At 39.0% G+C, this 17,063-nt stretch overlaps 1 protein-coding gene across 19 annotated transcripts in view; it reads left to right on the top strand.

The window, feature by feature from the left end:
* The first annotated feature begins 1,325 nt into the window (after positions 1–1,325).
* Positions 1,326–17,063, top strand: part of BCAS3 (BCAS3 microtubule associated cell migration factor) — a 539,137-nt gene continuing 523,399 nt past the window's right edge. For 10 of the 19 annotated variants that reach the window (XM_075994398.1, XM_075994401.1, XM_012775078.2 and 7 more), the window contains exons 1-4: positions 1,326–1,406; positions 3,096–3,183; positions 7,808–7,862; positions 12,030–12,105. In XM_075994398.1, coding sequence (XP_075850513.1) covers positions 1,385–1,406; positions 3,096–3,183; positions 7,808–7,862; positions 12,030–12,105 — 241 coding nt within the window. In that variant the 5' untranslated portion in view covers positions 1,326–1,384. Of the gene's footprint in view, positions 1,407–1,676; positions 1,875–3,095; positions 3,184–7,807; positions 7,863–12,029; positions 12,106–17,063 lie in introns of those variants that run through there. The other 9 variants (XM_075994399.1, XM_075994402.1, XM_012775225.3 and 6 more) reach the window with 7 other exon arrangements.

A 17,063-nucleotide genomic window follows, 5' to 3' on the forward strand; every position in this document is an offset into this window, starting at 1 on the left:
TGAGATAAGCACAAGAGAAACACTCAAAAAACTTTTCAAAGACAACAAAGAAGTAAGCCAGTAATAGCAATAAGAGCAGAAAGAATTTTGAATATTAGAAAGTTCCTTCTTTGGAGAGCTTAATGTGTTAAACAAAAATTATAGGAAGGTATTGTTTTGAACCAAACTCCTGCACACTAGTCCCCAACAGACCAGACTAATAATCAAATTATAACCACATACGCTCACCAAACCCTAACTGAGTTGTCATCTGGTCTTCTAAAAACAGGATAGAGAGGGAGAGAGGAGAGAGGAGAGAGGGAGAGGAGAGAGAAGAGAGAGAGAAAAGTGAGGAGAGAGGAAAAGAGAGAGAGAGAGGAGAGTAAGGAGAAAAGAGAGAGAGAGAGGAGAGAGGAGAGGAGTGAGAGAGTCGAGGAGAGAGAGAGAAGAGAGAGGAGAGAGGAGAGAGCCAAATTCCTAAACAGGACAGTTTCAATCTTCAACTGGCATGATCATGAAGTTCACCTTTTGACAAATGAAGGGAGCAAATCTTAAAAGCTCCTTCATGTTGGGAATTTGTGGAGAGGAAATAGACGAACACTTATAATCCCTTATTAACCAGTGTTCAAACATGAGGCTGATAAATGGAACACTTTGCAAATTCTATTTACTGGCAGTGACTGAGTATCTAGAGCAAACGGGTGGTTTCTTGCCTACAGCTATTTCCATATCTCTATCTACTATCTCTGTTTATATTTACATCTATATTTATACTTACCTCCAACCCCTGATTAACTGTGCTATTTCCTGGGAAGTAGTTTTTCTACTACATTTCCCACTCTCCCACTGTGCTAAGACCTTTTTTATTTTTATTGCTGTATTGGCCAATTCCTTACAAACACCATGCCAATTAATAAGCTATACTCTCATGGAACTGTCATTAGCATTAAATTTGATACTACATATTAAGTATTGTATCTGAAGTATATGAAGGATTGTGCTGAACGTTCAATAAATCAATAAATATTCTTCTTATATAAGAAATGTAACTGATGAAATGACAACAGCGAGATCTCCAGCCTCAGAGATACGGGAGATGGAAACTGAGCTAAGGAAGGAGTCAGGCCTGGTCTACAAAACTAGCTCAAATTGACAAGATTAGCGGTCGCGTCCCTTACTCAGATTAACACCTTGGCTAACCACAGGCGCGAGCCAGCCTAGGCTCCCGGAAGGTAAACACATTGCAAAGGGCGGGGCAGAAGGCGGGTTGGGCATGGGTGAGTGGCCAGCTGAAAGTGATTGGCAGCTGCCATGTCCACGTGCTTTGAGCTTCGAACCAGGTGTCGCGAGAATTCGATGTAAACAGACCCGACTCCCCGTCCGGCTCCCAACCTGAGATGCTTGGATGAGGTGGACAGGAATCTGGGGTATGTTGCTTTTTTTTTTGACAAAGCCACGAAGGTGCTGTCTGCAAAGAAAACATACCTGCTCGTAATTCCTACCCACCTGCCTGCGTTCGCAACCGAACCTGACGCGTCGGCTTCAGCCGAACTTACATACTGTTGTGTTGTTCCTTCAGCCCCAGCGGATTGGACAAATTCAGGAGGCGGATCCGCCTCTTTTCTACTTGCTGGTTGGCGAAGCTGACCTCCAAGGGCGGTGCCCAGCCATAGCCAGTTTGTTTCTCGGATTGGCTAGAGGGCTGGTTCCGCTGAGGCGTGGTAGGAAGTGGCAGCCGTCAATCACGCAGGGAGACTCCAAACAGTGAGCCTTGAGCTGGAGAACAGCGTTTACCGGCGGGGCGGCCGGTGAGAGGGCTGGCGGGTCTTTGGCTTTGGGGAGGCTTGGAAAGGACGAGGGGCAGGCAGCGTGACGGGACCGGGTTGGGCTGGCAGGTATTCGACGGGGGAGAGGTGTCGCTACTGGAGGGGGAGGGGAGAAGGGCAAGGGGCCAGAGGGCGGCCAGGGGCAGCGGTGGCTCCTGTTGGAGGTTAAGTGGGTAGCGCTGTGCCGGGTGTCTTTCAGGAGAGTGGGGCCTGAGGTGCCGGCGAGGGTGGTCCTCAGGAGACAAGGCCCTTAAAGGACAGGGCTTGGGAGACTGTGGTTTGAGAACGAAAGGGTGGGATGGAAATGAGAGGGCTGAGGGACTGGAGGTGAAGGTACCCCCTGAGGAAGGGGTAGTTGGGCTAGTTGGGGCAGTAGAATATATTGGTTGTAGGAGGTGGGGCTCACCAGGTTGGGAGTTTTCAAATAAGGTGGTAGAATGCTCCTTCTTTAGAAGTGATTGTTTTAGGTGCTTTCAAGATTAGGTCCAGGTGTGGGCTTTCCTGTCAGAGATCTTTAATATTGTTGTCAGTCCTCTTTTCATCTTAAGCAAGTAGCCTCCATGCTCTTAAAACTTCCTCAGTGATTCAGAGGCTCATTAAACATTCTAGGATCAGGATTTATTGATGTGACAGGACAGGATAAGGGGCTTCTAACATGATATAAGTTTATGTTACTTATTTGACTTATTTGTTACTTATAACTAGGTTACAATAGCAGGGGAGTTAAAAATATGATTTAAATTCTGGCCCTGCAGTCTGACTCATAGATTCCCGGAAGGTTTAGTTGGAAGGTAGAGTGGTATCATGTCACTGTTTCATTGGGTGTTGAAATATTGTACCATGTGTATTTTCACTATCTCAACATAAAATTCCACTAATTTCCTATTCCATGATCTCTTTATGTTAACAGCAGACTAAAAGTCCAACAAGAGCCTTAACTGGTCTTGTGGTTCTGAGGCCTGGTCGTATATATAACAAAACAAAACAAAAACCAAAAACCAGTGCTCACTTTGGCAGTACGCATATATAGTAAAATTGGAATGATCCAGAGATTAGCACAATAAAAATATTTTTAAAATTATAAGAAAAACAAAAAACTTCATTATAATTTGAAAATTTAAACTATCTAGTTCATCCCCCTCTGTTTGCTTTCTGGTTAAAAGGAACTGCTGGGAAGTTTCCTGCATTTTAGGCATTCTTGAAAAGAGATCTCTAGTGAGCAACCATAAACCTTTTTCCCTACCCCTAACAATAATGATCCATTTTTCTATCTTTTTGTTCTGGAAACAGGTTTTATGAATGAAGCTATGGCTACAGATTCCCCTAGAAGACCCAGTCGTTGTACTGGTGGAGTTGTCGTTCGCCCTCAGGCTGTCACGTAAGCACATTTCAGATAAGCCCAATAGCTGAAGAAAAGATTGCTCAGAATAATAACTAACATTCAGGTTTTCTTTTTGGAGCAGTGATTACTTTGTAAACATCTTTTAAATTTTGGCTTTAAAGGATAGTAAATATCATTGCTAAAGCCAAATAAAAGGAAGAATTGCAAGGTTAGGTTGAGGTATTCAGCATATTTATAGTACCTGAATAGTACTATGGTAAATCCTGAAGAGCAGTGGTTTTCAAACTCTAGGTTTAACAAATTAGTGGACCATTAAATCAATTTATTATTTATTTATTTATTTTGAGACAGAGTCTCACTGTGTCACCTGGGCTAGAGTGCCGTGGCATTTGTCTAGCTCACAGAAACCTAAAACTCCAGGGCTTAAGCAATTCTCCTGCCTCAGCCTCCCGAATAGCTGGGACTACATGTGCATGCCACCACACCTGGCTAATTTTTCCTTTTTTAGGAGAGACGGCGTCTCGCTGTTGCTCAGGCTGGTCTCAAACTCCTGAGCTCAAGTGATTCTCCTGCCTTGGCCTTCTAGAGTGCTAGGATTACAGGTGTGAGCCACCATGCCCAGCCCATTAAATCAGTTTAGTGGATCAGGACAATATTTAGAAAAATGAAATAGAATAGAAAATATAGCTGGGAGCTAGTATTGTTTTGTGACATGCTTATAGATACATACATATATGTATTTATTTACTAGATCATGATGTAAAATGTATCTCTTACTCTAGGTTTCAGTCAGAAAGTTTCAAAGTAAGTCATATTACTTTTCTATATTTTAGGCATTCTTTGACAAAGAATGTCTATACTTGGAGTTTATAATCCAACATGGTTTATAGATATATGTACTTGAAATCAGTATAATCAGTAAAAGATAAAAGATGTCAGAAAACAGCATGAGGATTTAGAGGGAGTATTTTAGTGGAGTGATCAGAAAATGTTTCAATAAGAAGGTAGTATTTATAGTGTTTCTTTAAAGGCTGAATAGAATTTGGGCACTTTGAGTCAAGGAGACATTTTAGGCAAGGGAATAGAATCCGTTTCCCAGATGTGGGAAAGGCCAGCTATTTTTATAAATGAAATGTAGTCCTGATATAGGGAAGTTGACCTATTTAAAGTAGATTGGGATGGGCCATTAAGACCCTCTACACCTGGCTAAGGAGTTAAAAACTTGTTTCTGCCCTTTAAAATGTGTTGGGCACAGTGGCTCACGACTGTATTCCCAGTTACTTGGGTGGCTGATGTGGAAGGATTGCATGAGCCCAGCAGTTCAAGGTTGCAGTGAGCTATGATTGCACCACTGCACTGCAGTCTGGGTGACAGATACCCAGTCTCTAAAAATAATAGATGAATAAATTTTAAAAAGGCTCTCAAGGAAATTTTGGATTATTTCCTTTGGGTAGTTTAGCATGTTTCAAAAAGATTGCCTTCTCAGACTAACAAGAGTTCATGTATAATATGAATATGATATTTTACCATAATATGTCCTTTTTCCCTGCTACATTTCTCAGAGCTGTATTTCTTTGCTAACTATGGACCCTGGCAACAAATTAAGCATGTTAATAGCTCTGAGTTAGGTAATGTTTTAATCTCCACTTTACTGGTGAGGAAACCAAATCAGAGATTAAGATATCCTTGGTAATAGCAAAGAAGGGGAGTCAGATCAAACCCAGGTAGTTTGTGCACTTATATGGTATTTTATGCTGTTTCACCATAGGGTATTCAAAATGTATTGCATTTTGTTATGTGATACAATATAATTTTAGTGGGTTTTTTTTTTTTTTTTGAGACAGAGTCTCACCGTGTTGTCAGTCTAGCTCACAGTAACCTCAAACTCCTGGGCTCAAGCGATCCTTCTGCCTCACCCTCCCAGGTATCTGAGACTACAGATATGTACCTCCATGGCCGGCTAATTTTTTCTATTTTTGGTTGAAACGGGGTCTTGTTCTTGCTCAGGCTGGTCTCGAACTCCTGAGCTCAAATGATCTGCTGGCCTTGACCTCCCAGAGTGCTAAGATTACAGGTGTGAGCCACCACGCCCAGCCAATTTTAGTGGATTTAAAAAAATCATTCATTCAGTGTTCTTTTAATAAATAATGCTTCAGGCTGGGCGTGGTGGCTCACGCCTGTAATCCTAGCACTCTGGGAGGCTGAGGCGGGCGGATTGCTCAAGGTCAGGAGTTCGAAACCAGCCTGAGCAAGAGCGAGATCCCGTCTCTACTATACATAGAAGAAGTTAATTGGCTAACTAATATATATAGAAAAAAATTAGCCAGGCATGGTGGCGCATGCCTGTAGTCCCAGCTACCTCGGGAGGCTGAGGCAGCAGGATTGCTTGAGCCCAGGAGTTTGAGGTTGCTGTGAGCTAGGCTGATGCCATGGCACTCACTCTAGCCTGGGCAACAAAATGAGACTCTGTCTCAAAAAAAAAAAAAAAAAAAAAAAAAAAAAAATGCTTCAGCATCTACTCCAAGCCTAAGTATTGGCTTTATGGCTTATAGATTCTGGAGATACAAGGTAAATGTGAGAGATAGATTCTTTTGTGTAATGGAGCTTACATTCTAGTGGGAAAAATATTAAATAAGTAAACCAATAAAATAGTTATAGGCTGTGACCTTGCACAGTGTGCTATGATAGAGAATTACAAGGGGGAATCTACATAGTGCTGTCAGAATGTCTCTCTGAGGAGATAACAATTAAGCTGGAGATCTGAAAGGAAGAGAAGAGAATGTATGAGAAGGAATACAGGCAGAAAGAAATGTGTTGTAAACGTGTTGACTCAAAGAAGAGCTTGGTGTATTCCAGGAATTGAAGTTGCATATGGCTGAAGCAGAGTAAGTTAGGAGAGCGGCAAAAAAAAAAAAAGATATTAGAAAGGTAGGCCTAATCTTTCTTTCTAGGCTTTATCAATTTTGTCGGTCTCTAAGGCATATTTTTTTTATAGGATTCATAAGAACTCATAATATTTCTTCTAGTGTAATTTTTCATATCTTGTGAAGTGAATTTGACTTCATATTTTGAAGAAATTGTTTTTCTTGGTTGGGCATAGTGGTTCATGCCTGTAATCTTAGTACTTTGGGAGGCTGAGGTGGGATGATCACTTGAGACCAGGAGTTCAAGACCAGACTGAACAAGAGTGAGTCCCCATCTCTACAAAACTAGAAAAATTAGCCAGGTGTGGTGGTATGCCCTTGTAGTGCCAGGTACTCAGGAGACTGAGGCAGAAAGACCACTTGAGCCCAGGAGTTTGGGGTTGCAGTGAGCTAAGATTGCACCAATACACTCCAGCCTGAGTGACAGTGCAAGACCCTGTCTCCAAAAAAAAAAAAAAAACAAGAAAACTTTTTCTTCATTTGCTTACATACATACATTAGTACTTCCTGTTTAAAATATATGAATTGTGGCCAGGAATAGTGTCTCACACCTGTAATCCTACCACTCTAGGAGGCCAAGGCAGGAAGATTGCTGGAGGTCAGGAGTTTGAGACCAGCAGAGCAAGAGCAAGATTCTGTGTCTACTAAAAATATAAAAATTAGCTGGGTGTGGTGGTGTGTTTCTATAGTGCCAGCTACCTGGGAAGCTGAAGCAAGAGGATGGCTTGAGCTGAGGAGTTTGAGGTTGCTGTGAGCTACTGTTCTCTACCCGGGATGACAGAGGGAGACTCTGTCTTAAAAAATGTGTGTGTGTGTGCGTGTGCGCATATGTATGTATGTATATATACATATATGTGTGTGTGTGTATACATATATATATATATATACAGTGACTGTAACAATGTTATTTTTTCCCTTACTGTTATGCATTTTAATATTTTCCCATGTCTTGTCTATGCCAAAAGTTATGTGAGTTCTAATCCCTGCACCTGCAGCAAAATGCAGATTCATTTGCTACATAGAGATGAAGGAATAGGTTCATAACCAATTTGAACACTAGCTCACTAAATACTGAATCACCAGCAACTGTTTTTCTTGCTGTAACTAGGGCATTCTCTGACTCAAGAGGAAGGTCCTGCCTTAGCCAGGTCCTCCATCTTGTCATCACTCCTTCAAATACAAGTTAGAAATTATCTCTATCAAATTAGGATAGCATAACTTTTTTTTCATTTTCTTATAAACTGATACCATAGTAAGCATGACTTTTAAAAATAGATACTGTTTAAAAGGCTGGGCACAGTGGCTCATGTTTTAATCCCAGCACTTTGGGAGGCTAAGGCAGGAGGATCGTTTGAGCCTAGTAGTTTGAGATTGTAGTGAGCTATGATGACATCACTGCTATCTAGCCTGGACAGTAGAACAAGAACTTGTCTCAAAAAGAAAACAAAAAACCAAGGACACAACAACAAAAAACAGAAAAACAAGATACTGTTAAAAAATGTTAAAAGGTCAGTTATATTTGATAACATATACAAAGACTCATGAAACCAGAAGATGGTTTAGCAGAATTACCAGGTGATAAGAGTTGGCCTTTTTTTGCCCCTCCCTACCAGCCACCTGACCTTTTATTCTTGTTTTAATATTATGAGTGATTTTATTAAGACTTGTAAATTGAGTTTTTTCATGGTCTATATTAAGGTCTCATGATAAATTTTATCTATTTCACCATTTTCCAGAGAGCAGTCTTACATGGAAAGTGTTGTGACTTTTCTACAGGATGTTGTGCCACAGGTAAGTGTCTGTGTGATTTTGGAAATAGTAGGTTTTACCTTTGTCTGGGGAAGCTCTGAAATGTTCTGTTTTCTAAACTTGACACTAGCATCAGCAACTTTAGAAAGGCTTCTGATGTTTTAGCCTCCTGAGCATTGGTAGGGTGAAACTAGACTTCTTACTGTGTAGATGTGCCTCAGTGTTGTGATGACAATGGCATAACTATTACTGCTTAGGGACTTGCTCTCCTGAGAGGAATCAAGGTGTGATGTTAGTAGAGAGTTGAGATTTGGGACTTTTTAGTTAGGTTCTATTTCTGAAATCTTTCTCTTGTCCTACTTAATTGTTGCCTGTCTGAAGTGAGAAAAGCAATGTACACTCTTATGTGCTTTATTTGCTAGATATTAACTAAATATTACACCTGGGCACAAATCTACATTTCTTTTATATTGAGCAGTATTTTTATGCCAACTAGTGTAGTCTTGATACTCTAACTTAAAAGAAATTAAGCTCCTTACTGTTCCCTTTATATAAATGTGAGGCTAAAGAATGAGAACAGCCTTACTGGGATCATCTAGTATACTTTTGCCCAAACTTAAACCTAATTATCACTTGGCACACTTGTTAAAAGTGGTAATAATTTCCTCTCTCAGAGAGTAGAGTCTGACACATTGGATTTGAGGTTGTGTCCAATAACTTTTGTCTATAATAAGAATCTCAGTTACTGTGCCAAGGTACAGAAAAAAAGAATCTCAGATAATTCTTATGAAACAGTAGCTTTGGGAAACACTGTTCTACTGAAACTACTTAAGAAAAAGTTTTCTGTATTTTCTTCTTATGGTTATCCCTGCACTTTGGGAGATTGAGGCAGGAGGATCTCTTGAGCCAAGGAGGTCAAGGTTGCAGTAAGCTGTTATGATCTCACCAATGCACCACTGGCCTCCAGCCTGGGTGACAGAGTGAGACCTTATCTCTAAAAAAAAAAAAAAACAAAAAACAAAATCCCAAACCAGATAAGGTATAAAAGGAGAAGTAAATAAATCTTGTCAGTATGGGATGAATGTTTTGACTCTAAATAAAAGAACTAAAACAGTTGCTCTTGTTTGAAGAAGAAAGGCGTATAGTCAGTCCTGGAGGGCCAGGCAGGGTGGCTCATGCCTGTAATCCTAGTACTCTGGGAGGTTGAAGTGGGAGCGTCACTTGAACTCAGGAGTTTTGCTCAGCCTGAGCAAGAGCAAAACCCCATCTCTACTAAATATAGAATTAGCTGGGTGTGGTGGCAAGCACCTATAATCCCAGGTACTTGGAAGGCTGAGGCAGGAGAATTACTCGAGCCCAGGAGTTTGAGGTTGCTGTGAGCTAGGCTGAGGCCATGGCACTCTAGCCCAGGTGACAGCGAGATTCTGTCTCAAAACAAACAAAAAAATCAGTCCTGGGGAAAAAAAAAGAAAAAATTTTGTGTGGTAGTACTCTGACCTCCATAAAGACCTCAAATGAAAGCTGGGATGGGCACTGGGTGAGTTTGTATCTCACTGAGAATAAAATATCTCAGCTTGGGCAAAGGAGATCATAAGCTGAGAGGCAGAATAATGCGACATGTCTTATTTGTGCAAACCTGCAGGAAGGCGCACCAAAAGCAGTACTCAGGTACTTTAGTCAACTTCACAGAATTTTCTCAAAAATGCTTAATAAAAGAGAATACCACATCTGCTAAGGAGAGAGGAAAACTCACTGAAAGGTCTCTTTTGGCCTTCTTTTGTTCTGTGTATTACCCAGAAATCAAAGGAGAGCATATTGAAGATGTTGCAAAGTAGTTGGGAGAATGTTGAATAATGTTGCAGATGATAAGTAGTCTTACAATAAGTCTGCTAAGCTGAAGAAAAATTTGAAAATGTTACTGTTTTACCAGGGTAAAGGAAAGCCTGACAGAAAAAAATTGTCTTTAAGTGCAATCGTAGATTGGATCCTGGAGCAGAGAAAGGACATTAGTGGAAAAACTTGTGAAATCCACATAAAGTCTGGGGTTTAGTTAACAGTAAGGCATGATGTTAGTTTTGTAGTTTTGACAAATGTACCATAATAATGTAAAATTTGGTTAGAGTAGATAATTAACATTAGGGGAAACTGGGTGAGGAGTATAATGAGAACTTTCTGTACTATGTTAAATAATCTAAAATTATCATGAAAGAAAAGAGTTTTTTTTTTTTTTTTTTTTTTTTTTTGAGACAGAGTCTTGCTCTGTTGCTAACACAGAGCAAGACTCTGGGCTAGAGTGCTGTGGCATCAGCCTAGCTCACAGCAACCTGAAACTCTTGGGCTTAAGCAATCCTTCTGCCTCAGTATCCCGAGTAGCTGGGATACAGGCATGCACCATCATGCCCAGCTAATTTTTTCCATATATATTTTTAGTTGTCTACCTAATTTCTTTCTATTTTTAGTACAGACAGGGTCTTGCTCTTGCTCAGGCTGATCTCGAACTTCTGAGCTCAAGTGGTCCTCCTGCCTGGGCCTCCCAGAGTGCTAGGATTACAGGCGTGAGCCACTGTACCTGGTCTGAAAGAGTTTATTTTTAATAAAGGGAATTTTAGGGGAGCCACGTGCAGTGGTTCATGCCTGTAATTCTGGTGCTTTGGGAGGGCAGGGCAGAAGGATCATTCGAGGCAGGAGTTCAAGACTAGCCAGGGCAACATAGTGCCCCCATCTCTACAAAAAATAAAAAATAGGTTAAAAAAAGGATTTTTTTTTTTAAGGATGAAAAGAGAAAGACTGAGGAAGAAAATAAGGATGAAGTGTCTGAAGATAAAGTTTAGAAATTAGTTTGTCCTGGTGCAGTGCAGGTTTTCCTCTTCTCCAAAGAAATTAATTGCCCTATACGCATCTTGTTTCTTTAAAAAAGATAATTTAAATCATATGTAAGGTGATTTTTAAACATTTCTTTTTCTCTTTTTTTTTATTTTTCCATACTTACTCATGCTTTATGGTTATTTCTTTTTTTTTTTTTATAGTAAACCTAGTGTTAAGATAAGCTTGTCTTAGCTGGGTGCCGTGGCTCACACCTGAAATCCTAGCACTCTGGGAGGCCAAGGCAGGAAGATTGTTTGAGCTCAGGAATTTGAGACCAGCCTAAGCAAGAGTGAGACCCCCTCTCTACTAAAAATACAAAGAAATTAGTTGGACAACTGAAAATATATAGAAAAAATTAGCTGGGCATGATGGCGCATGCCTATAGTCCTAGCTGCTCGGGAGGCTGAGGCGGGAGGATTGCTTGATCCCGGGAGTCTGATCCCGGTTGCTGTGAGCTAGGCTGATGCCACAGCACTCCAGCCCAGGTAACAGAGCAAGACTCTGTCTCAAAACAAAAAAGATAACCGTGTCTTAGTAGTATTTTCAATAGCCATTAACTTTGTGTGACACAGTATGGGTAAATTGACAAGGAAATCTGTAGCTGATTGTGTATAACAAAGTATGTATGAAATGATTGATTTTGTATCATTTTGATACAGCTTGTATTAAATAATGGTTCTGTAAACTGAATACAACTTTATAATTCCAAAAAGAAAGTTGCAGCTGCTTTGTTAATAGTCTAAATACTTCTAAGTATATACAATCTTTTAAAAATTTTAAATAAAAATGTCCTTTATGGAGAGATGCCTCCTTTTGAATACTCTTGACAGTTCATGCTTATCTTTGTGACCCTTGTAGGCTTCCAGGAATTAGCTGATAGGTTTGGTCTGGAAGCCAGATAAGAAACTGAAAAAGTGCAGTCATACACTTGGAAAAGTGTAGGTAGAGTGTAACTGCCTGTTGTCAAACACCTGGGAGCTTGATAGATGAAGATGGTGGTTTTGTTTATTTTTTAGGCTGCCTTATTTGTTAACCAATATAGAGGGTTGGTTTAGTTTTTTGTGTTCTTTGAATTAGAGTGATGCTTCATAATAGATTGTGATCATTGTATTTTAGATTTATGTAATTTTTTAAGAGTTTAAAAATTCTTTTTTGACCAAGGTTATTGGATTCCTAGATAATTCAACGGAAGTAATAATGTTCCAAAATGTGCTAGTTAAACAAAATACAGGGTTGGTGAAGTTGGAGGGGTATAGTGTTGGTGTTAAGACACTCTGGTTTGAAACATCAGTAGTGTTAGAGCTATGAAATATTTTTATTCAAACATTTTTGTTTACTATGCAGGCTTACAGTGGAACAACTCTAACAGAAGAAAAGGAGAAAATAGTCTGGGTCAGATTTGAAAATGCAGATTTAAATGGTATGGTTTTAACTTTTTTGGGACATGTGAATTAAATGTATGTTTGGGGTTGACCTGATTCTGAAAAGAGAACCCTTACTTTAGTCAGATTACTTTTTCTTATAGTAACTTTGTATAATAGTTTTCAAAATTCATTTTTTTATTGTTTTTTTTTTCAAGGTCTAGAGCTGATACAATCAAAATTCATTTTTAATTTAAAGGGTAACATAACCACACTACAGAAATGTCTTTAGAGCTAATATTATATTGTACAACAAGTTTTACAGTAACTATAACAGTGTGTAGCCTTAAACTTAAGTTAAAGTAGGTTAAAATTTTCTAAGAAAGGTTATTAATTCAAGTTTGTCATTTGTATAGGATTTATAACTGCAAAATAATTAGTGTTGAACTTTCTAGGCTTGAAAGTTATTTTTTTGTATACATTATTTATGTTAGTCCAAGGTCTGTTTGTTGTCAGGTATAGTTCATTGTTCTTTTCTTGCTGTCTCTCACATAGTGGCTGCCCCTTGTGTTTTCTTGGCTACCATGTCTGTTGTTTTCTGGCTGAGTTTGGAAGTCACTGATGAGACATTGACTGGGAGAAAGGGAAGCATATTATTCCCTCTCTCTTTCTGTCAGCAGCTGCATTTTCTCCATGGTTCTAGCTTCCCCTGGGCAACCCGATTGGCATTCCAGTTTCTGTCAGATGACCTCCACCCTGTACTCCTCTCTTTGTCTCCCTAGCCTAGGGCTAGTGATGCCTTCCTGCTGTTACTAATGGATGGGTTACCTCACAGTTCCTTACTTGGCATTTTGGCTGGTTCCATCACCTGTGCAATCAGTTGTCTTAATTAAATTCCCTATTTTAAATACATTAAGTTGCTTTTAATTCCTAGTTGATATTGACTAATATACTCTTGAGTCTATATTTGTTCTGAGACTTGTTTCTAATTTTTTTGGTAAAATGGACATAGCATGAAATATACCATCTTAACCATTCATAAGTATAAGGTTCTGTGATAATAAATACATTCATGTTGTGTAGCCATCACCACCATCTGTCTTCATAAGTATTTTCATCTTGTAAAACAAACTATACCCATTACGATAATTCTACATTCCCCCTGTCTCCAGCCTCTGGCAGCCACTATTCTATGTTTTGTCTCTATGATTTTGAATACTCTAAATCAATGTTACCTAAGTGGAATCAGATAGTATTTGCCTTTTTGGTGACTAACATATTTCACTTATCATAATGTCCTCAAGGTTCATTTGTTTTTTAGCAAATGTCAGAATTTCCTTCCATTTTAAGGCTGAATAATATTTCATTGTGTGTACATACCACATTTTGTTTATCTGTTCATTCATCAATGGGCTCTTGGGGTTGCTTTCCTGTGTTAAGAATCGTGAATAATACTACTGTGAACATGGGTGTACAAATAATCTCTTTGAGACTCTGCTCTCAATTTTGTTTTTTTTTTGAAACAGGGTCCCTTGCTCTGTTGCCTGGGCTAGATTGCAGTGGTCTCATCATAGTTCACTGCAATCTCCAACTCCTAGGCTTAAGAGAGCCTCCTGCCTCAGCTTCCTGAATGGTGGGGACTGCAGCCATGTATACCACCAAACCTGGCTCATTTTTCAATGTTTTTTGTTTTGTGAAGACAGGGGTCTCCCTCTTGTTCAGGCTGGTTTTGAACTCCTGGCCTCAAATAGTCTTTCTGCTTCAGCCTCTCAGAGTGCTAGGATTCCTGGTGTGAGCCACTGCATCTGACCTGTTTTCAAATCTTTTGGGGTATATACCCACAAGTAGAATTGCCAGCTCATATGGTAATTCCATTTAAATTTTTTTTTTTTTTTTTTTTTTTAAGGGACTGGGTCTTTGCTCTGCTGCCCAGGTTGGATTGCAGTGGTGCAGTCACAGCTTACTGCAGCTTCCAACTCTTGGGCTCTAGTGATCCTCCTGCCTCAGCCTCCCAAGTAACTGGGATGACAGGAGTAGGCCACTATGCCCAGCTGATTCTTTTGTTTTTTGTAGAGACAGGGTCTCACTGTTATACTTAGGCTGATCTCAGACTCCTGGCCTCAAATGAGCCTCTGGCCTCAAATGAGCCTCTCACCTCAGCCTCCCAAAGTGCTGGGATTATGGACAGGAGCCATTGCACCTGACCTGTATTTTTAATTTTTTAAAGAACAACGGTTTTAAAGAACAACCGTACTATTTTCCACAATGACTGTACCATTTTACATTCCTGCCAACAATATATAATGTACAATGTACAAGTTGTACAATGTACAACTTTTCCATATCTTTTCCAACATTTTTGGGTTTTTTTTTTTGTGTGTGTGTGTGATGGCTATTCTTATGGGAGTGAGTTGTGGTTTTGATTTGCATTTTCCTAATGATTAGTGATGTTGAACATCTTTTCATGTGCTTATTGGCTATTTGTATATCTTCTTTGGAGAAATTATTCAGGTTCTTTGCCCATTTTCAAAATGGTATGGTTTATTTAGTTTTAGGAGTTCTTTGTATATTCTGGATATTAATCCTTTATAGGATATATGATTTGCAAATATTTCCTCTCATTCTTTGACTTGCCTTCTCCTCTAAGACTTTTCAAATGTGATGCCTAATTTTTTTTACTGTTTAGGATGAGAAAGTCTGAATGTCACTTCTATGGATTGGTTTCATATAAATTTTAGATTCTCAATTAGTTTATTCTTTCAAATAGTAATAATTTGTTGGGCCCTCTTTGTGGGACATTCGTTTATATGGGTCATTATGATATCAGTGACAAATAGTTTTTGAAATGATTTTTCATTTTGGAACATTAAAATGACTGAAATTAGAAGTAGTAAAGCTCCACTCCAGTGTCTTTATAGACTTTTTCTGCCTTATTTCTCTTTGAAATCTTATTATATTTTTTATTTTTAATGACTGTCTACTCGTCTCTTTGTCTACTAGTATATTATTTGTCTGTTTCTTTATTCCTTTTTTCCTTCTTTAATAAGAAGTGTCTAATTATTCCTTTCTTTTATTCTCTATCACCTTTTCCTCTTAATTTCAGACTTTTCTTTTCCTAATGGAAATAACATTTTTGTTTTTGTGGATGTTAGGATGTGTTAGAGGACTTTCTTGAATTAATAAAAAAGAAAATGTGGTCTCTGAAAATCCCAATTCCAAAAGCTTGTTGTTCAACATATGGAAAATGTTGAAAATTGATTTTGAAAAGCATGGGTTCAGATCAGCAGTACAAAAAATTGTAAAAATCACAAAATTAACATTTGAAATTTGTTCTCAAAATCATACTTAGGAAAGGTTTTCTTTTTGTTTGTTTTTTTAACAGCAGGTAAGAATTGCTGGTGTAATATTCCATAAAGACTTTGCTTTATTGAAGTAAAAATGCATTTGGAAATATAGATGCATCCTGCTTAAAAATTGTTTAGTACTATATGTAACTTAGTGTAATTAATCTTAACTTAGTATCTGTATCCCAATTGATTTATTCAAATTTTAGGCCGATGTGGTGGCACATGCCTGTAGTCCTAGCTATTTGGGAGGCTGAGGCAGGAGGATTGCTGGAGTCCAGGAGTTCGAAGTTGCTGTGAGCTAGGCTGAAGTCACAGGGCTCTAGCCCGGCCAACAGAGCAAGTCTCTGTTTCAAAAAAATAAAAAAATAAAAATTTAAAGCTGTACGTGTTTCTCTTAAATACTTTAGCACAGTTAGCACATGTCCTTTGATGTCTCCTTTTTATATTGAGGACTGAACTCCGATCTTTTTCTTTTGTTCAACATTTCTTCCTAAGAATGCCAGATAAGTCACACTCACAAGTGGTAAAAATCCCACTAAGCAGGTTTTGTTGACCAAATATAGTGTGGCTTACTTCCCAACCTGATTCCAGTCTAGCATTAGCATCACCTAAAAGATAGAAAGCTGCCATTTTAACTCAAGCATGCTAGCAGATCCTTACCTTAATTTGAAAGATTCTCCTGTCTGGGCCTCGCAGAGTACTCACACCTTTATCTTAAATTAAGCATTTCCTTTCTGGGTTTTTAGATAAAGCATAACTCTCTCAGCCAATTGTCTGCCAAAGAATCTTTAAACACACCTATAAGCCCCCCTACCCCAAGATGTCCCAGCTTTTGGGGCCAAACCAATGTATGCCTCCTGTGTATTGATTTATGACTTTACCTGTAACCTCTGTCTCTCTGAAATGTATAAAACCAAACTGTAACCCAGCCACAGTGAGTCCACTTGCTCAAGGCTTCTTGGGAGTGGCTCCGGGCCATGGTCCGCAAATTTGGCTCAGAATAAACCTTTTTCAAATATTTTGGAGTTTGAATTTTTCCACCCACAATATGATTTTGATATTGCATGAAATCTTGACCCTGGGTTTTTATGCATATGCTTTTTATTTTCTCTGGCCGTGTGTGTATGTGTGTGTGTGTGTACACGCGCGCGCATGCTTATATGTGTGTGTATACTTATATGCGTGTGTATCTGTGCAACAGTACATTTTACTGTCAAAAGAGAAGATTACAGCAATTTAGCTTGAATACCTTAATTGGCTTTATTTGTGATTCTATAACACTTCACTCCATAAAATAGAGTAAGTGTTCAATGAGCTGAGTAGAAGGGGTTGGTTTGATAGACAGAGAGGGACCTTAGAATGGAGAATCAAGGAAGAGAAAGCAGATTGGTCATTACAAAGTCACTTGGCTGTCAGGCAGGGACAGGAAAAGGGAACAATAGAGAGATAACTGATTGGTTAACATCAGATTACTTCAGGTTACCTTTTGTTAAGGATTAAAACAAAGGAAACTTCATTATCATGCTAATTGAAGATTGAAACTGGCCTGTTTGGGAATTCTTTCTCTCTCTCTCTCTCTCTCTCTCTGTCTCTCTCTCTTTCTCTCTTTTTCTTAAGGTCAGGTAACAACTTACTTTCAGTTTGATGACAAAGAACTTTAGCACACTGTG

This window comes from Microcebus murinus, chromosome 18 (assembly GCF_040939455.1).
Source record: "Microcebus murinus isolate Inina chromosome 18, M.murinus_Inina_mat1.0, whole genome shotgun sequence".
NCBI classification, from domain to species: Eukaryota; Metazoa; Chordata; class Mammalia; order Primates; family Cheirogaleidae; genus Microcebus; species Microcebus murinus.